The 19,824-nt window shown below is 49.7% G+C and overlaps 1 protein-coding gene across 1 annotated transcript; it reads right to left on the bottom strand.

The window, feature by feature from the left end:
* Window positions 1–14,365: 14,365 nt before the first annotated feature.
* Window positions 14,366–19,701, bottom strand: TUBG1 (tubulin gamma 1). Its single transcript, XM_004772672.3, has 11 exons — window positions 19,545–19,701; window positions 19,134–19,246; window positions 18,797–18,964; window positions 17,279–17,347; window positions 16,926–17,005; window positions 16,357–16,483; window positions 16,034–16,120; window positions 15,765–15,914; window positions 15,231–15,383; window positions 14,979–15,140; window positions 14,366–14,790 (listed from the first exon to the last, which is right to left on the bottom strand). The coding sequence occupies exons 1-11, from the start codon at window positions 19,591–19,593 to the stop codon at window positions 14,593–14,595; spliced, it is 1,356 nt and encodes a 451-aa protein (XP_004772729.1). The 5' UTR covers window positions 19,594–19,701; the 3' UTR covers window positions 14,366–14,592.
* Window positions 19,702–19,824: the final 123 nt, after the last annotated feature.

Below are 19,824 nucleotides of genomic sequence, written 5' to 3'. Positions count from 1 at the left end.
ACTCCCTTATTTTCACAAACCTCCGTGCCCCTAATCAGACACAGGTGCTCCCCTTCCAGCTTTCCTCTCCTACCTTGTCCAACCTCCATTATTGTCCTGATCATACAGCAAATAAGGAGTCATTGACATTAACACATCAACAATAGAGTGAGACCACAGCCGGCTGGACCTTATCTCACTCATCTTTGTTGTCTTGAGCACTTAGCACAGTGCCTGGAACTTACAAGCTTCTCAACAAATAAATATTTGTTGAGTGAATGAATGATGAAACCAAGGCCCAGGGACAGGAAGTGACCTGACTAAGATAACAAGTCTAGTTAGTCATGTTCTGAGAGGCAGGTTCTGATAACACTTTAATCACATTGCATTACTTGAAAGCACATAGTGAGAGGCCAGAATTGGGCTGGGTCTTGGACTAAAACTCTGGTGACTGGTTATTCACAGAACTATTCATCTGATAGTCCACAGCATCAAGAGTTGACTCTGAGGTCCATCTCAAGAGGTGTTTTTTTTTTTAAGATTTTACTTATTTATCTTACAAATAGAGATCACACGAAGGCAGAGAGAGAGCGAGGAAGAAGGAGGCTCCCCACTGAGCAGAGAGCCCGATGTGGGGCTGGATCCCAGGACCCTGGGAACATGACCTGAGCTGAAGGCAGAGGCTTAACCCACTGAGCCACCCAGGTGCCTCATCAAGAGGTGTTTTTGGTATCTTAGAGTTTTGCTTTTCTTGCTAATACTCTCAGTTAGAATGATGGGTACATGTTTGTGGTAAGGAGAAAGCCACCTTGGTTGTCTTTCCCATGATTGGGAAAGGCTAGAGTGGGAGAGGTTCCAGTCTGTGGAAGGGCGGGGAGACCTCTTCCCATCGCTGGGGTCCACAAACTCTTGTTTATATTCACAGTCAATCTTTGTTAGAAATACTTAATCATTTTTTTAAAGATTTATTTATTTATTTATTTGACAGAGAGAGATCACAAGTAGGCAGAGAGGCAGGCAGAGAGAGAGAGAGGAGGAAGCAGGTCCCCTGCTGAGCAGAGAGCCCATTGTGGGACTCGATCCCAGGACCCCGAGATCATGACCTGAGCCGAAGGCAGCCGCTTAACCCACTGAGCCACCCAGGTGCCCTATGTAATCATTTTTGGAAGAGGTTGGGGAAGGCTGGTGGCAACCCGGAGTGTGTGTGTGTGTGTGTGTGTGTGTGTGTGGTAAACACTTAGTTTTGCATCAGATCAAGGGTGTTATTATTTTTTTTAGATTATTTATTTATTTATTTGACAGACAGAGATCACAAGTAGGCAGAGAGGCAGGCAGAGAGAGAGAGAGAGGAGGAAGCAGGCTCTCCACAGAGCAGACAGCCCGATGCGGGGCTCGATCCCAGGACCCTGGGATCATGACCTAAGCCGAAGGCAGAGGCTTTAACCCACTAAGCCACCGAGGTGCCCCAAGGGTGTTATTATTTTTTTAAAGATTTTATTTATTTGCTTGACAGAGATTACAAGTAGGCAGAGACAGAGAGAGGGGGAAGCTGAGCAGAGCAGCTGAGCAGAGAGCCCGATGCAAGGCTCGATCCCAGGACTCTGGGGTCATGACCTGAGCCAAAGGCAGAGGCTTTACCCACTGAGCTGCCCAGGTGCCCAAGATCAAGTGAAGATCAAGGGTATTTTGTTGTTGTTGTTGTTATTGTTGTTATTTTTGAGGCATAAAGGTTTGGAGTATCAGATGAGATATCAAATGACAATACTTGTCCTTTGAGGAGGTTAGAGTGACCCAGAATATGTAATCTGGCCAGTGGCTGGGTCACAGTCACCCTTAAACTTGGCTGAGTCCAACCTGAAGGCATGCTTGGGGAGCTCTGCTGCAGGGAGCCTTCGAGATGCTGACTCTGGCTCTTCTGAGTGATGGCTGGAGTGCGTGTGTGTGCCTGTGTGTACATGTGAGAGAGAGAGATGAAGGGAGAAGAAGGAAGTGTAGAGAAGGTGTAGCGCAGCAGACCCCATAGAGGTCCTTTTCATCCACTGTTCCTAGGTGACAAGGTAGGCATAAGAGTCACCTGGCTTGCCTGGATGGCACTAGGGAAAGGTGTGTAAGGTCTGGGCTAGACTCAGGTGGGAGTGTATTGGTGTGGACAAGGGAGAGACCTGCGTCAGTCTCAGACAGGAGCTGCTGCCTTAGTTGGTCATTACGAGCCTGCTGCCTTGGCGAGGTGGACAGGTGAGGACAGCACCTGGCTGGACCTCACAGATCAGGTTGACCGAGTCGCGTTCCCACATCCTTTGCAAGCCTTCATGCCTATGAAAAACAAGTGGGAAGAATGAGGCTGCAGCTCTCCTCTTCTAACTACCTCTCTTTAGAAATGTCATCATTTCGGGGCACCTGGGTGGCTCAGTGGGTTAAAGCCTCTGCCTTCGGCTCAGGCCATGATCCCAGAGTCCTGGGATTGAGCCCTGCATTGGGCTCTCTGCTCAGTGGAGATCCTGCTTCCTCCTCTCTCTCTGCCTGCTTGTGATCCCTGTCAAATAAATAAATAAAATCTTAAAAAAAAGAAAGAAAGAAAGAAAGAAATGTCATCATTTCTTGCCATCAAGAATTGTTAGCATTGGCTTGGGGTCTGAAGGATGGGCTTTACGAATCAAGAAGTCTGTGAAATTGTTTTCAAGTTCATATGTCTACTCTTTTTCTGGGGAGGTTCATAGCAGATTCTCAGAAAGCTCCCATGAATCAGCAAAGGTTAAGAACCATTGGTGTAGGGGCGCCTGGCTAGCTCAGTCATTAAGTGTCTGCCTTAGGCTCAGGTCATGATTGCAGGGTCCTGGGATGGAGCGCCCCACTGGGCTCCTTGTTCAGCAGGAAGCCTGCTTCTCCCTCTCCCACTCCACCTGCTTGTGTTCTCTCTCTTGCTATGTCTCTCTCTCTCTTTCTCTCTCTCTGTCAAATAAATAAAATCTTAAAAAGAAGAAGAAGGAGAAGGAAAAGGAGGAGGAGGACCATTGGTGTAGGGGACAGCAGAAGGAATGCACGCATTTATAAGGTCCTTATTCACGTGGGAGGGATATAAATGAATGGAGTATGACCGTGCGGTAATTATCAGTTTGGTGGCTCAGGGCTTTGAATTAACAGCTGTTGTATCACCTGACAATAGTAGTTATCTAGAGGCCTCTCCACACACATGGGTTAGAGGGTAGTGGTCAGAAACCTGCTGTATGAACAGGGGACCCCTGCAATACCTACGGGGAAATGAATACTGTGGGTCCAAAGGAACACAGCTGGTTGGAATAGACTCGTCACTGTGGGGAGATCCCTGAACACAACTGGACACCAGAGCAGACAGAATATTACTGTGCTTTTAGGATTGATTCAGTTTATAGAAGAGAGCCAGGTCACAAGGATTTCCAGGGGCCACAGGAAGCTTCTGTTAAGGTTGTTCCCTGGCTCTGGGTGGGGGGGACCCCCCCTTAACTGTATTGCCTATGTTTATGACCTAGAAGCAGAAGTAATAGTTTGGCCTTCATGGGCCCCTAAACACTATTATGTCTGTCCCCACTCACCCTGTTCATGAACCTCAGAGAACATGGTATTGTTTCATACCATCCCTCTCAGACAATGGTCTCTGTGACTCATTTCCATCCTTGGGGTCCAGGCTTGAGGGGATACTCAGAATAGTGCCTTTTCCAGAACCAGAATCTAGGTGGGCAAAGAAAGGTCTTGGGGAGCAGTTGCCTCTAGGTTCAGGAGTCCTAAGCAAGGACGGGTCATAAAGGGAGTGGGAGTCCTCAGAGAGAACTGTGGGGTAGGGAAAGGAAGATGGATCATTTTCAAGCCTTGGGCAAGATTTGGGGGCATTTGGCCCAGTGTTTTCCTCCTTGGTCCAGCTATAGTTTTGCGGTACCCTGAGGCTCCCTCTCAGTCTTCACCACCCCCTCCCGGCCATCTTTTTTTTTTTTAAGGGAATTTCACCTTTTTTTTTTTTTTTTAAGATTTTATTTATTTTATTTATTTGACAGACAGAGATTACAAGTAGGCAAAGGGGCAGGCAGAGAGAGAGGAGGAAGCAGGCTCCCTGCCGAGCAGAGAGCCCAATGTGGGGCTCGATCCCAGGACCCTGGGATCATGACCGGAGCCGAAGGCAGAGGCTTTAACCCACTGAACCACCCAGGCGCCCCCCAGCCATCTTTTGACAGTGACTGTGCTCTTGGACGAAGACAAGCTACTACAAGGTAGTTTTATTTTTATTTATTTATTTATTTATTTAAAGATTTTATTTATTTATTTGACAGACAGAGATCACAAGTAGGCAGAGAGGCAGGCAGAGAGAGAGGAAGGGAAGCAGGCTCTCACCTGAGCAGAGAGCCGGACGCAGGGCTCCATCCCAGGACCCTGGGATCATGACCTGAGCCGAAAGCAGAGGCTTAACCCACTGAGCCACCCAAGCGCCCCCTACAAGGTAGTTTTAAAGGAGCTCCTCCGTGTGGCAACTTTGTTTTATCCCGTGGATGACCTTCCAGCCGTGTGGATTCTGAGCGCTCCCTCTTCCGAGCTCACTTTGCCGGTCAGGCCTTGAAACTGCCCCGCCTTCCGCTGATTCCACGTTCTGGTGCAGCTGTCTACAGATCAGTTCATGATTTGTGGTGATTATTTGATATTGTAAAGGAAGATACTTGTTGTCACTAGTGTGTTTCCATTCAGGTGCTAATGACATATTGTATAATGTATCCGTTCAGCATATTTCCAAAGGATCAAATATCAGAAAATCAGCAACATCAGGCCATTTAGTTCCTTGACATGTAGCTACTCTGTGTAAGAATCTTGGGATATTTTCTTATGTTGTGTATAAAAGGAATTGAAAAAATTCATTTCTAGGGGTGCTTGGGTGGCTAGTGGGTTAAGCCTCTGCCTTTAGCTCAGGTCATCATCTCAGGGTCCTGGGATTGAGCCCTGCATCGGGCTCTCTGCTCCGCGGGGAGCCTGCTTCCCTTCTTCTCTCTGCCTGCGTCTCTTCCTACTTGTGATCTCTGTCTGTCATATAAATAAATAAAATCTTAAAAAAAAAAAAAAAGAAAGAAAAAAAAAGAAAATTCATTTCTAAAGGTGCAGAAATGACGTCTTCCCCCCAATATCCCCACCTTTCTCCTTTTTTGGAAAACTGATTAGGATTAAACTCACAATATTCCTGACGTATAGGCCAATGTAGTGAACAATGAATTTATCCTGGCGTACACTATGATCAGATTGTGTGGCAAGTCTTTTATTTATTTATTTAGTTAGTTTGTTTTTATTTATTTTTTGAGATTTTGTTATTAAGTAATCTCTACACCCAACATGGGGCTCGGACTTATGGTCCCAAGATCAAGAGTCACATGCTTTACAGACTGAGCCAGGCAGGTGTCCCACATGCAGCAAGTCTTTTAATGTCTTCTTGTTAAAGGAGAGGCAGGGAAGAGAAGCTATAACCTTGATCTCATTCTCTCATTTGTTGAACAATTCCAATGTCCTAGGACCTGTGGTAGTTATCAGGGATATTAAGATGAAAAACACTGTCCCAGCCCATGAGAAATTCATCGGCCAGTGGGGAAGGCAGGGAAGTGGACCATTGATTGGAATATAGAGGGGTAATTGCTAAGAGAGCAGTGCAGGCATCCCTGAGGAAGGTCACTGCTTCTTTCAGTGGAAAAGCAGTAGCCCCTCATTGTTTTACTATTGTTTTCAACCATTGTTACATTTTTATCAGACTAAAAAAAAATAAATGAATTTCCCAGAAAACCAGGCTTATCTCTGTAGGTCCCATAACTTAAAACATTTAAAAATCACTTTGGAGGTGACTGGCTGGCTCGGTTAGTAGGGCATGTGACTTCTGCTATTAGGGTTGTGAGTTCGAGCCCCACACTGGGTGTAGAGATTACTTAAAAATAAAATATTTTTTAAAAACCTTTAAAAATTATTTTTGGCGGGAATATTTATAAAATGTATTCTTTACCCCTCTTTTTCTTTAAGTGGAATATACTGAATGAAATTCAACTTTTTTTTGTTGACTCAGGAATAGACGTGAACACCAGCCTTGGCATCTGGCTAAGCTGCCCAGAGACGCCTTTGGAGGCACGTTCACCCTTAAGTCAGATGGTCCCTTCCTTACACCTTTTTGTCATTTTTCTGTCTCTTTTCTCCTTATCAAGGTGATAGCCCAGGTCCTAACTGCTTTTAATGTAAAGTCCCTGGTACACTTAGGGGTGTCTGAGTGGCCCAGTTGGTTTAGCATGTGCCTTCGGCTCAGACCATGATCTTGGGGTCCTGGATTAGGCCCCATATTGAACCCTGCATCGGGCTCCCTGCTCAACAGGGAGTCTGCTTTTCCCTTTCCCTCTGTACCTCCTCCTGCTTGAGCCCTCTCTCTCTCTCCAGTAAATAAATAAATAAAATCTTAAAAAAAAAAAAGTATTCTAAAAAAGTCCCTAGTACCCCTCTCCTTTCTCCTTGCAAATTTGTGTTAGTCTAGGAATTCATACATCTAAATAGGTGAGAATTTTGTTTAAAATAAAAGTGGGTAGAGGCTCCTGGGTGGCTCAGTTGGTTGAACAGACTGCCTTTGGCTCAGGCTGTGATCTCAGGGTCCTGGGATCAAGCACCCAGTGGAGCCCCTGCATTGGGTTCTCTGCTCATCAGGGAGTCTGCTTATCCCTCTCCCTCAGGCCCTCCTACCCCTTATGCTCTCACTCACTCTCTCAAGTAAATTAACGAAAATCTTTAAAAATTAAAAAAAGAAAAAAAGAGTGAGTAGACTATGAGTCAAGACTTGACAGGCTCACCTATGGGTAAAGTACTTAGTCTTTTTTTTTTTTTTAAGATTTTATTTATTTATTTGACAGACAGAGATCACAAGTAGGCAGAGAGGCAGGCAGAGAGAGAGGGGGAAGCAGGCTCCCTGCTGAGCAGAGAGCCCGATGTGGGGCTTGATCCCAGGACCCTGAGATCATGACCTGAGCTGAAGGCAGAGGCTTAACCCCCTGAGCCACCCAGGTGCCCCTAGAGTACCTAATCTTGAGCATGTGAACATGGCTATCCAGAGCGCCCTCTTTATCATTCTCTTTCTACTTTATATTTACATTCTTTTGAGGAATGTTTCTGAATTCCCTCCCTCTATCAGACTCTAGAGATATGGCGATGAACAGGTCAGTCCTTGCCCTCAAGGAGAAAAAAACAAAACCAAAAACATAAAATAATAAAGCGTGGTGACATTTATGGCAAAGAGCGTAGAGGGTGCTGGTGGAATGTCTACGGAAAAACCAGAAACCTTCACTGGAAGTGACAGGCGATGTGGAGAACGAGTAAGGAGCCAGCCTTGATGAAGGAAGTGCAGAGAGGAGGCGACACCCCAGAGGAGGAGACACGTGGAGAAGGCTGGGAAGCCGGAGTGTGAGGGGTTGAAGGACCTGGGGGAAGCCAGACGTGGAAGGGGCGGAGGGAGCCAGGGAGAGGTGTGGTGCAGAGTTGGATTGGGACCAGTTCTCCCAGAGAGAGCATCTTCCAGGTGGGGGAACACGAATCCTGTCAGGTGTCTGAGGAACTACTCTAGGCTCAAGATCTGTTGAAACATTGGAGCCTCCAAATTCCCAGGGATCTTAAGTTTTATTTGCCTAAGTGCTTTGAGAAAACAAAGAAATGTATTCATTAAAAAATGGGGGGGGGGGGGGATGCGCCTGGGTAGCTCAGTCGTTAAGTTTCTGCCTTGGGCTCAGGTCATGATCCCAGGGTCCTGGAATCAAGTCCGGATCAAGCCCCGAACTGGGCTCCTTGCTCAGCAGGATGCCTGCTTCTCCCTCTCTCACTCCCCTGCTTATGTTCCCTCTCTCACTGTGTCTCTCTGTCAAATAAATAAATAAAATCTTTTTTAAAAATTTTCTTTTTAAGATTTTATTTATTTGAGAGAGAGAGAGAGAGAGAGCGCAAGTGAGAGCATGAGTGCAGGGAAAGGACAGAGAGAGAGGGAGAAGCAGGCTCCCCGATGGGCAGGGAGCCGGATCCCAGGGGCTCCATCCCAGGACCCTTGGATCATGATCTGATGCAAAGGCAGCCGCTTCACTAACTGAGCCACCCAGGTGCCCCTTAACAAAAATTTTTCGAGGGTACGTATTTTAAAATCTAGTATTCATTGGAACTTAATTCATGCCAGAGTGCCTGAACATTCTATAGAACACATGGGGTTGTATTTGCGAGTATTACAAAATGAAATTATATGACAAAAATATGATTATAAGACTAACAAAATAACGTGAAATTATGTGTGGGGTGGACTGGAGACAGAAAGGGGATTGTTGTGGTCGAGTATGGCAGGAGGCCCCGGTGTGCCTGGTCAGGAATGATCTGTGAGGGCTTTGGGGGAGGGAAGAAAGTGGGGCAGTCCGCTGGGCAGAGCTGGTCTGGGGCAGCTCAGACCAGGGCAGGGCAGGCCGTGTCTCCGGAGAACAAAATGATGAGAAGGATGGGCGTGGGCAGCCATTTCTAAGAATTCACCTTTAGGAAGGAGCAACAGGACATAGGCTCGAGTTCTGATATCAGAGTCTGCCAAACACCGGTTTGCAGGAAGAGTTAAGGGAACAGGAGGGCATAGAAAGCAGGGGTGCTGTGTTATTTTAGGTGAAAAGTCCAGAAAGAGCAGGCTGGTGGCTGTAGCGTCCCAGCTGGTCTTCAAGGATTCCCCTTTGCTCGGAGAATAAAGTCCAAGCTCCACGTGGCATAGAAGACCCTGCACGGCCTGTCTGGTCTTGGAATATCAACCGGACCTTATCTCCTGCTGCGCCCCCAAATGCACCTCCGGGCTTTTGCAGTTTCCGGAACCGCCTGTCCTGTTTCTAGGCCTCCCACCCCCTCAGGTCCTTTTTTCCCTTTGCCCACCATGTTTTTCCCTCTGGATGTCAGCACATTAAACGCTCCCCCTGCACACAAGGCCCCGTTGGCTTCTCTGTGGGAAACCTTCCGTCATACCTGGGTTGGGCCATGACTCCTTTTCTCTGCCTTTGGCCTTTCCTCAGCCCCAGGTGGGCTCTGGTGGCCTCATTTGCCTGGTGTGAGCTTCCCCTTCCCAGCTGACAGGAAGGGGGTGGCTGAGCCCCCAGAGGAGAAGTAAATTCCATCTCTCTCTTCCCTGCCAGCAGAGCCCCCTGCGAGGGGCACATGCGAGCCCCCCCAACCTTCCTGTCTCCGCTTGGAAAGCTTCCCTCAGAATTCAAGACCCTGTGTGACTCCCACACAGGCCTCGCATAGCCTTTCGCTCTTGCTAACACTCAGTAAATATTTACCGAGAACACACTGCGGCCATCCTGCTGGTGTGCGCCTACCACCTTAACTGTCACCTTGCCGCGTGGGTGTCTCAGGGTGAGAATTTCTTGACATTCGGGACCTTAGCTTATGCACCTAAGAATCCCCAGTTCCTGCAAAGGGTTCAGGCACACAGTAGGCCTTAATATATTTGTTTTAAAAATGAATTCCTGGGGACGCCTGGATGGCTCTGTTGGTTGTGTGTGTCTGACTGTTGATCACACAGCTCAGGTCTTGATCTCAGGGTCGTGAGTTCAAGCCCCACATTGGGCTTCACGCTGGGCGTGGAGCCTTGTTAAAAAAGAAATAAAAAAGGAATATGCTTTATTATAAACGAAATTGGTTTCCAAGAAATTCCTAAATCCCAAGGCTGGAAGACACATTGAAGGTTGCCTCATCTGTGTCCTAGGACTCGACCGTTCTGGGCTAGTCATCACACAGAACTTGCTTGACCAAGTTCAGTGAAGGGGGGACTCGCAGTCCCTGTGGTTGCTCCTGCCACCTGAAGACAGCAGCAAGCATATAGATGTTCTTCCTCCCGCAGAGCTGCAACCTGCCCCTTCTTAGTTCCCTCCACCGACCCCGTTCTGCTCCCTGGAGGGTCATGGCAGAGGCCCTTCCCTCCTGCAGCCCACACCCCACCATATATGTGACAGTTACTGCATCTCTTCCTAAGTTTCTTTCTTTCTTTTTTTTTTAAGATTTTACTTATTTGTCAGAGAGATAGAGAGAGAGCACAAGCAGGGGGAGCAGCAGGCAGAGGAAGAAGCGGGCTTCCCGCTGCATAGGGAGCCAGGACTCTCGTATCATGACCTGAGCCAAAGGCAGATGCTTAACTGAGCCACCAAGGTGGCCCTAAGTTTTCTCTTTCCAGGGGAGGTAAGACCATTGGCCAGCCTGTGTGACTCTGAGCTTCAGAGTGCCTATCTATGTAGTTACTGTCAAATGAGCTCATATATGTAAAGTGCTTAGAACAGTAGTAGGTATATATTAAAAGTTCAGTAATTATTTCAATATTATTTCATGTACTATTTTACTTATAGCACTTAAAATTTTGCAACGTATATTTTGAGACATTTAATTAAGAAAACAGAATAATGGGGGCTGCTCGGTAGAGTATAAGACTCTTGATCTCAGGGTCATGAGTTCAAGCCCCTTGTTGGGTGGGCAGCTTACGTAGTTTAAAAACAAAAGCAGAATAATATATGATCACATACAAAAGTTATATTAATATATTATACCTATTTCATTTAAGTTAATTGTAGTATATATTGTATTCCCTACCCCCAATAAAATTGGAAAACTCCTTAGGTGGGTTTCATTTTGAAGCTTGATGGGCAACTTGGTCTCTCTATTTTTTTTTTTTTTAAGATTGTATTTATTTGACAGAGAGAGACATAGCAAGAGAGGGAACACAGGCAGGGGGAGTGGGAGAGAGAGAAGCAGGATTCCCCATGAGCAGGGAGCTCGAAGCGGGGCTCGATCCCAGGACCCTGGGATCATGACCTGAGCCAAAGGCAGATGCTTAACTGACTGAGCCACCCAGGTGCTCCCTGGTCTCTATTTTTAATGAATGTTTGCTTCATTAATGATCAAAATGAACAACTATCAGACCTTAACTGAACCCTGATCATTCATATTTACTGCTTCAAGATTTTCTCATCGTTCTCTTCTTCATTTACGGTAACCAACTATCCCGGTTTTCTCAGGACTGAGGGAATGTGGGAATTTTAGTTAAAACCAGATATGAAGGGTTCTCGAGACTCAGAGCTTTCAGTCACCCTATTCATGATTCATAATGGATTTGAGGGCATGGACCTCTGGAGTCCATGGCCAAGGTCACTACTCTCGCAACGCCAGAGATACAAGGAGGCATTTCCCACTGGGTCTCACAGGGCTGAGATTGACGGAGCCTGCAGCTTTGCAAGAAACTCGATTTTACCAATTCACACGGCAGCGATCAGGCCCTAGGGCATTTCACTAAAACTTATAAATGATGGATTAGAAAATCAGACTGTCAATTCAAAATGTTCCCATTACTTTCTTAGAGCAACCCCTTATCTGCTTAAGATACCTAAGAGGGATGGAAGGTGAGCAGGTGGTAGAGATGGGCCTTCCTGGAAAGTGTCCTGATGGTGGATTTGACTCTTCACTGCAGTGAACCCCTTTCTAGGGAGGTGGAGCATACGGGTGAGCAGTGGAGACCACGGGTGAGTCTAAGTGGACTGACTCACCACCCCCGCCTGGCATCTGCACTGACCGTGAGCTCCCGACCCACCCTTGGGGTGGTCCCCTCTTCTCCTTGTGCCGGTATGCTTGCCAAAGTGACATTCGTGAGTTCCAGATCGCTTACACCACTCTCTATTACAAAGCGCTTCCTGATACCAGAGCTCTGTCCCTGGGTCACATCACACGGGGGTCCTGGGAATATGACCCTGAAGTGGCTGATTTTCTTATTTGTTTAGTCAGAGAGGTTCCTGTTCTGGGCGTGAGCCGTCTTTCTCTGCAGCTGCCTTCGCCTCTCATCAGGACAGTTACTTTGCTGGCCTGCAGTCTCTGGAACCAGGGATTTTTCACCACCAACACCATCTGCTGCCCTGATTCCCAGAGGACCTCCTCCCTGTCCACCTGGCCTCCTCGCTGCCCTCTAGTTGACACGCTTAGGGGTTTGCCACTGGCCAAGAACTGGGAGGGGCCGCACCGGCCTGGGGTGATGGGTGATCTGGAAATAGACCTGGGGGAGGGGCCTGGCCCTGAAGCTGGCTCTGAGGTGTATGTCTGTGTTTCTAGCGCCTGGCCCTCAGCAGTGGGGCAAATAGACCTGGGGGAGGGGCCTGGCCTTGAAGCTGGCTCTGAGGTGTATGTCTGTGTTTCTAGCGCCTGGCCCTCAGCAGTGGGGCAAATAGACCTGGGGGAGGGGCCTGGCCTTGAAGCTGGCTCTGAGGTGTATGTCTGTGTTTCTAGCGCCTGGCCCTCAGCAGTGGGGCAAAGAGAGGCGTCTTTGCAGACCCAGCCCTCCTTTCTGGAGAGGCCTATCTGCCCAGGGTATCCCCCCGCTTGGATTGGCGGCTGGAGTCCTAGCCACACACATCTTTGCCTCTGGACTGCCTGGTGCTTCCTCCCCCTAGGGCTCCTTACCCTAGAACTGGGTCTGGCAAAGAAGGCCCTGGGCTTGTGGCCACATCTGCCAGTGCTCATGACCCCTACCAGCACCAGTTGCTCACACGGCTACCCCAGGTGATGAAAGGCTGGTCATCGGGGTAGAGACAGTCAAGGGAGAGGAGCCAGGCAAGGTGCCCAGTGGTGCTGGGGCCAGAGGTGGAGCTCTGAAGGCACCAGGTGCATGCTGGTTTCCCCTGAAGTCATCCTCTGCACAGAGACGACAGGCGGCTGCTTGACACCAACCAGGCTGGCTCTCCTGAGTCAGCCTCCTGCGGGCCCTGGCAACTTAAGGTGACAAGTTCATGCTTTGACTGTGGTGGTGACAGGCTAATGGCCTCCCTGCCACCCCTCAGGAAGCCCAGGGCCCAGCCTCTGACTTCCCATTCTCTGCCTGTCAGTCCCTTTGGTCTGGCCTCAATGTTTTTCACTGTTAATATTCAAGGTTTTATTAAAGATAAGTAGGTCCATGGAAGGAAAAAGATGTCCTCAGGTCAACAATGAAGCAGGAGAAAAAAATCGTAGTTTGCCCAAAGTTCCTGGGTACTTTTCAGCCTCCGTAGGGGCTCACAGACACCTTCTGGAGCTGGTCCTTCACCTGTGTGCTAAGCTCCACCAGCCCCAATCCTGATCCATTGGGCTGACCCTCTGGCTTTGGTGCCAGACATCCTGGTGGTGACACTGAGAAGGCAGACACAGGTCCCCAGCTACACTGACCTGGGTGACGGAGACACTTTGCAGGCTTACCTGAAGCCAGTTGAGACTGACCCGCCCTCCAACCCGGGGACTGTACCTGTCCTATCTGCACAGCTGTTTAAGGTCCTCACACACTCTGACAACCATAGGCTCATCCAATGGCTCCAGAAGACCTCAGGAATGGGGTGATTCTACACTAACCCACAAGATACCCCAAAAGGCAGGACATGCAATGGAATGGAATGCATTGGAACGCAAAGAAATACTGAAACCAGTGAGTCCAATCAGGATTTGACTCCCACTCTGTCATTTACTAGGTCTGAGACCTGGTAAATTAGGCACAATTAGTCTTAGTTTCTTTATAAAATCTATTTAGTTATAAAATCTACCACTTCATAGAACTGAACAAAATAATGTAAGTACCCTAGTATAATGTCCATATATGTGGTTGTTCTTACCCCCAAACCTCACCTTTGGGGTACATAAGTGCCTAAGAGGGGCCCTGACAATCCACCATGACCTAGGGACAACCTACTTTGCTCTTGTGATTCTGAGAATTTAGATCACTACATATTTACTACTTCCTTGCGATCTTCCACCAGAAGTGGAGGCCACTGGCCCTTTAACTGGAGATTCCCCTGTTCACAGAATCACGGACCCTTAGCTATGGGCCACTCTGGCCCTGCATGTAGTCCAAGTTTTGGCTTTGGTCTCCTGAGCTGCTTGTCCTGGACTCCAGCTGCCTGACCAGTGGCTTTCTTGGACTGGCTCTCTGGCACACTCTGCTTATAAGATGAAAGGCACTTGGACCAACTCTCTTGCTTGCTAAGAGCCTGGCGGTAGGGATGGTGGCTGCAGGCCTGCTCCTGGGAGGACTAACAGGACACTCTGATGTGGGAACATGAAACTGGTGGAAGGGTCACCTGATCCACGGAGGGCTTGGCGGGGGTGGGGAACCTGGGGCCCAGAATGCCATGAGAGAGCAAGGCAGTATCTGTTGGCCTTTTTACCATGGAAAGAAATGTCTCCCATGAGCGGACCCCACCCATGTTCTCCAAAGTGAGGAAGGGGAAGCAAAAGCGAGGGGAGGCATTTGCTCAGCGTTGAAGAGGCTGGAAGTTGGGGAAGACCTTTTCACTGTGACGGAAGAGAACAGGCATCCCCCTTCCACACATCTACAAGCCTTTAAGAGACCAGTGACTTGATTTATTATGTCCAGTGCTTTATTTAACATAAATAGTCTCATAAGAGGAGACATAAACATGTCCCCAGGCCAGTACAGAGTACGTGTGTGTGTATATATGTGTGTGTGTGTGTGTTTATGAGGAAGAGATATGTGAGGTCCCTGATCGGTACTCTGAGGGGGTGGCCGGTCAGGCAGGGCCTGGGCCAATCAGTAAGGCAGATGAGGTCCCTGTCCTGGGGTCCTCACTGCTCCTGGGCACCCCAGGAGATGTAGTCTGGCCGCGTGGCTGCGTGGTACTCGTCGATGAGCTGCTGCACCACCTCCCTGGACGTGTCCAGCTCGTCGAAGTTCTCCTTGAAGATGTCCTCCTTGCGGAACTGCTCCAGGAAGGCCTCCCGTTTCCGCAGCTTGTCATACTGGCGACAGGTCCGCTCGAAGAGCTTGGTGTGTGCAGAGGGCAGGGGTCACAAAGAACTTAGAGCAGCAGTATGGCCCAGAAAGCTAGGGAAGCGAGGCTGGGCAATCCGTACGTTAAGAGAGCCAGAAGCAGGGGCAGCAGGGATGTGGACAGGTGAGGCCCAACCAGGGAAGCAAATATGGGAAGACACGTGTAAACAGTGAGCCTCACCGAGGAGATGCTGGTGTGGTTGGCCATCATGAGCCCACTGACCCGGTGGGCCGAAGGCAGGTAGGGAGACTTCCTTGACAGGGCCACCTGGATGCTGGCAGGGCCCCAGGGGATGAAGTTGGCCAGCTTCCGTTCCCGGATCCTCTGCAGACTCTTGTGGACCTGAGGGGAGGGGTGCACGCAGCAGTGGTGGTGGTAGCCTCTCCTCTACCCCTGCGGGGCCCGGGGGTGGCACGAAGGGGCCTCACCTACCTGGGTGGGGTCCACCTCCCCCTGGATGATGTTGAGGATGGCGATGTAGCAGTGGTTGGTCTGGCGATCCCGGCCCGTGGACACCATCACGTTCTTGGGCTGCAGCAGCCGCCTCATGACATCCAGGACCGTGGTCTTCCGCACGCTGGCCACCTGAGGGGACAGTGGGCCACAGGGCCCGGGCCCGCACTCAGGCCACCGTCCAATGCCTCAGCCCTGTCCCGACTTGGGCTAGTGTGGTTTCTTGGGGAAGGGTCTCGAGATCCAGGTGTACACTGAGCCTCTGCTGTGGGACTGAGTCCTCCTTAACTTGGCAAGGTCATGGCCCTGTGCGGGACCGTCTGCAGACCCCACAGAGCCTGGGCCCTGAGGGGAGGGAGCCAGAGGCACAGGACAGAGGAGAGCAGGTCAGCGTGGAGTTGGACGGTCTATGCCGGTCCTGGAGCACAGAGCCTCTGGGGGCCCCAAGGGACAGCTCCTGGGGCAGCAGGGGGACAGAAAGGCGAGGGCAGGGCCTGCCGCGACTGCTCCTACCGACTGGTCCGTGGTGAGTGGGGTGTAGCCCGTCATGAGGAAGTGGAGTCGAGGAGTGGGAATGAGCGAGGCGATGAGGCCGATGAGGTCGTTGTTCATGTAGCCGGGGTAGCGCAGGGTGGTGGTGCTGGCTGACATGATGGTGGACACCTGGGGACAGGAGTGCGTGCCATGGGCCTTGGCTCCATGGAGGGATGGGGGTTCCCTTCCCAAGGTGGACCCCAGCCAGGAGGGGTTCCGGCCCAGAGAGTCCGGGAGTGGGGGCTCACCAGCTGGTTGATCTGGGAGAAGGACGGGTTCTGGATGTGCAGGCGGTCTGTGGCGATCCGGTTCAGGGCTGTGTTGTCCAACACCACCTGGGGGGGACAGAAGAGAATGACAAATTTATGGAGACAGAAAGAACAGGAGTTCTGCCTGCGTCTGGGCTCTGAAACTTAATTTCTTTGGTGTCTCATGGCCAAAAAGACCCATCCAAAAGGTACTGCCACAGGACTGAGGAACAAAAGGGCTCAAAATGGACTTTTTAAGTGCAGGAAGATGATGAAAGCAGACAGAGGTGCTGGAGTGGAGAATGGCAGAATCCAGGACGCACCACACAGTCTGCGTTCTGGGTCAGCCTCTTGAGTGTGAGCAGTGAGTTGTAGGGCTGGACCACCACATCGCTCATCTCGTCCTGGTTGGGAAACACTGAGTACGTCTGCACCAGCTTCTTGGGGTACCTAATAGGGTTGAGAGAAGAGGATCAGGGTAAGAGACTGGAGACTTGGTAAACATGGGGGTCATGATAGTCAGAAAGTGGCTGAACCTAGATGGGGAAACTGGGGTGGGACACAGGATCAACAGAGAAAGGAGACTTGACTTTTGGAAGTCTGCAAGCCCAAAGGAGGAACGGCAGAGACACATCTTCAGACCTAGGGTTCTAACTCTAAACCAGCCATGCTCCCTGAACCTTCATCTCTTCATCTAGGGCCTAGATTCTAAGCTGCGGATCCAACTCCCCAGAGTGTGATCAGGTTCTTGGTTATGGTACCTTCCCTTTCCTAACCACAGGACTGAACAGAAGGGCTCTTTCTCTGTTCCAGCAAATAGGAAGGCATATCTGAAAGTCCTCCCAGCTTCTTGGGAAACCAAGTTTTCCAGCTTCATGAAACACAGGCTTACCTGTCATTCAGCCTTTCTAAGAGGTAGGAGCCCAGGCCAGAGCCTGTCCCCCCAGCGATGGAGTGACACAGCACGAAGCCCTGCATAGGGAAGGGGCAGTCAGTGTCTAGGTACTGCATTGCAAACTGGACCCATCCTACAACTTCTAGGACTCCTATTTTCCTGAGGCCTCTCCTCCACTTCCCTCCCCAACACCTACAGCTTAGGAGACCCTGCTTTGTGTCCAACAAAGCCCAGTGACTTGTTCAGTGGAAAGGGCACATGGGGAGGTCTTAAACCTAACAGGTGGCTTCTAAGGGGTGTCGTCAAACCTTTCCTATGACAACTCCCACCAGCATTCCTAAAACACTCACCTCTAGACTGTCACTGCCATCTGCCTCCCGATCTATGATGTCAAAAATGTCCTCATGGATCTTCTCTCCCTGTACAGACACGAGGAGTGTCAGAGTGGGACAGGACCATGGACAAGGACTCTGACCTCAGAAGAGCCACCCTGGATTCTCTTTACAGAACCATAAAAGTCCTTTTGTGGAGCACAGTAGCCCTGTTTTTCATTTGTATTGAGAGGCCGTAAAGCACAGTGGGTATGAGCAGACGGTACATCCGGGTCATGTATTAGTTCTAGTTTTATTTAACCAAGTGACTCTGGGCAGATTACTCAGTTTCCTCATCTGTATAAAGAAGGGAACAATACAACTCTTCGATGCCTTATTTAAAATTCTTGGGGCCAGGTAAGTTTTGGGATTCAAATATTTCCCGTTCTGGTAAGGTACTATGGTACATATGATGTATGTTAAGTAAAACGCCAGTGGGTGTCTAATGTGTGTTAATCAAATATATTAATTAATAATTAATAATTAATATTAATTAATATTCTGAGGGAAGGCTGCCCTTCCCTCAGAATATTTCTGCAATGACACATATGAGTAATGACAAGTTGGATAGAAGCTAAAATAGCTGATCTCCACTGAGATTTGTTGTTTATTTTTAAAGTTTTTTTTTTTTAAAGATTTTATTTATTTATTTGAGAGAGAGACAGTGAGAGAGAGCACGAGTGAGGAGAAGGTCAGAGGGAGAAGCAGACTCCCCATGGAGCTGGGAGCCCGATGCGGGACTCGATCCCGGGACTCCGGGATCATGACCTGAGCCAAAGGCAGTCGTCCAACCAACTGAGCCACCCAGGTGTCCCTTAAAGATTTTTATTTTATTTTATTTATTTATTTTTTAAGATTTTATTTATTTATTTGACAGAGAGAAATCACAAGTAGACTGAGAGGCAGGCAGAGAGAGAGAGAGAGGGAAGCAGGCTCCCTGCTGAGCAGAGAGCCCGATGCGGGACTCGATCCCAGGACCCTGAGATCATGACCTGAGCCGAAGGCAGTGGCTTAACTCACTGAGCCACCCAGGCGCCCAAGATTTTTATTTTAAAATAATCTCTACACCCAAGGTGGGTCTCGAATTCACAATCCCCAAGATCAAGAATCACATGCTCTACTGAATGAGCCATCCAGGCACCCAATATTTTGTTTCACTACTAAATAAGTTATACATCATCTTTTGGTTTCAGATTTTGGAATCTGAAAAAGCAGTTAAGAGGCCATGAACCTATAATATCTACCTCTACAGTTGTGGGGAGGTTTAAGCAAATTATATGTAAAGCATTTAGTATAGCCTGGCACATAGCATTGGCAAGTGCAGTCTTAACCATATTATGTAGTAGACTTAAAAAAAAGAACTCTACTCATCCATCTCTCTCTCCCTCTCCACTAGGCATACATCCTTGATCTGGTTTCTTCTCTCTCTGGCAAGTCATACAACCTGTCCTCACACAGGAAGGGAGTTGTGGGTCCTGCCAGAGAATAGCAAATGACCTGCGAGAATCCACTGGCCCAGTTGTTGCCAGCTCCTCCTCCATGCTCCGACAGGTAGATGTTCTCTGGGTTGTAGAGCTTCGCATAGGGGGAGTTGAGGATGGAGTGGATCACCCGGGGCTCCAAGTCCAGCAGCACTGCCCTGGGGATGTAGTGCTCATCGTCTGCCTGCCAAGGGAGCACACTCAGCTAAGGCCCAGCCCTCCATCCTCCCAGCTCTGGCTCCTGCCTGCCCTCCCTCCTCAAGCCTCCCGCCCTGGTTCCTCTGCCCAGCGGGTCTCCCGGTACCAGGCCCCTGCCCTTCCCTCAGACCCCCTGACCAAGTCGCTGGGGGCACCTGGTAGAAAAAGACGTCCTTGCGGTCAGTGCCCTCGGTGGCGAACTCCTCCACGATGCCCTCGGGGCTGATACCATGCTCGGCGCACAGCTGTTTCCAGAACTCGAACCCAACTGGGGGAGGCGGGCGGACGGGGGAGAAAGAGGGTATCTGGGTCTGGGCAGATTCCAGCTAGGAACTGAGGGACTGAACGTCTGGGTCTGAAGGTAGGAAGTCAAGCTTCGGGAGTCAAGCTCCCAGCGACTGGGAGAGGAGGGCCCCTCGGGGTTGGGCAACTGGACACTGGGTCAGGCATGTCCCGCCTTCGGAAAACTACGATTCTGGGAAGGGCAGATGGAGTCCGGGATCACACAGCGAGATCCCACAGAATCTAAGGAACCTAAGTAGTGGAGGGGCCGGAGGTTCGCTCACTCTGATTGCCGCACTGGCCCAACTGTAGGGTGATGATTTCCCTCGGCATCGCTCCTCAGGCACCGGCGCTGCAGACGCTCCCGCCAGCCAAGCCGCGGCTCTCAAGCCGCTAGCCGCACGACGCAGGCGCCAAACAACTTGTTCCTCCCACAAACTTTCTCTGCTCCAATGAGAACTGAGTTCTGGCGCTGGTAGGTCCTTATTCATTCGACTTCAGTCGAGCAGACTGCGCGTGCGCAGCTCCGGGTCGCGCTCTGCGCCTGGGCGCGGAGGTCGTACT

This window comes from Mustela putorius, unplaced genomic scaffold (genome assembly GCF_011764305.1).
Source record: "Mustela putorius furo isolate JIRA1106 unplaced genomic scaffold, ASM1176430v1.1 tig00000487_pilon_pilon_pilon, whole genome shotgun sequence".
Taxonomy (NCBI): Eukaryota; Metazoa; Chordata; class Mammalia; order Carnivora; family Mustelidae; genus Mustela; species Mustela putorius.
This window is presented reverse-complemented; position numbering and strand designations above follow the sequence as displayed.

Bases quoted from the DNA above. Each gene is read 5' to 3' on its own strand.
- TUBG1 (XM_004772672.3), bottom strand. From the start codon at position 19,593: ATGCCGAGGGAAATCATCACCCTACAGTTGGGCCAGTGCGGCAATCAG. The intron at 19,247-19,544 runs GTGAGCGAACCT...CGCCTCCCCCAG, and splicing joins GGGCCAGTGCGGCAATCAGA to TTGGGTTCGAGTTCTGGAAA. The intron at 15,384-15,764 runs GTAGGAGCAGTC...CTGTCCCCTCAG, and splicing joins CACTCACCACGGACCAGTCG to GTGGCCAGCGTGCGGAAGAC.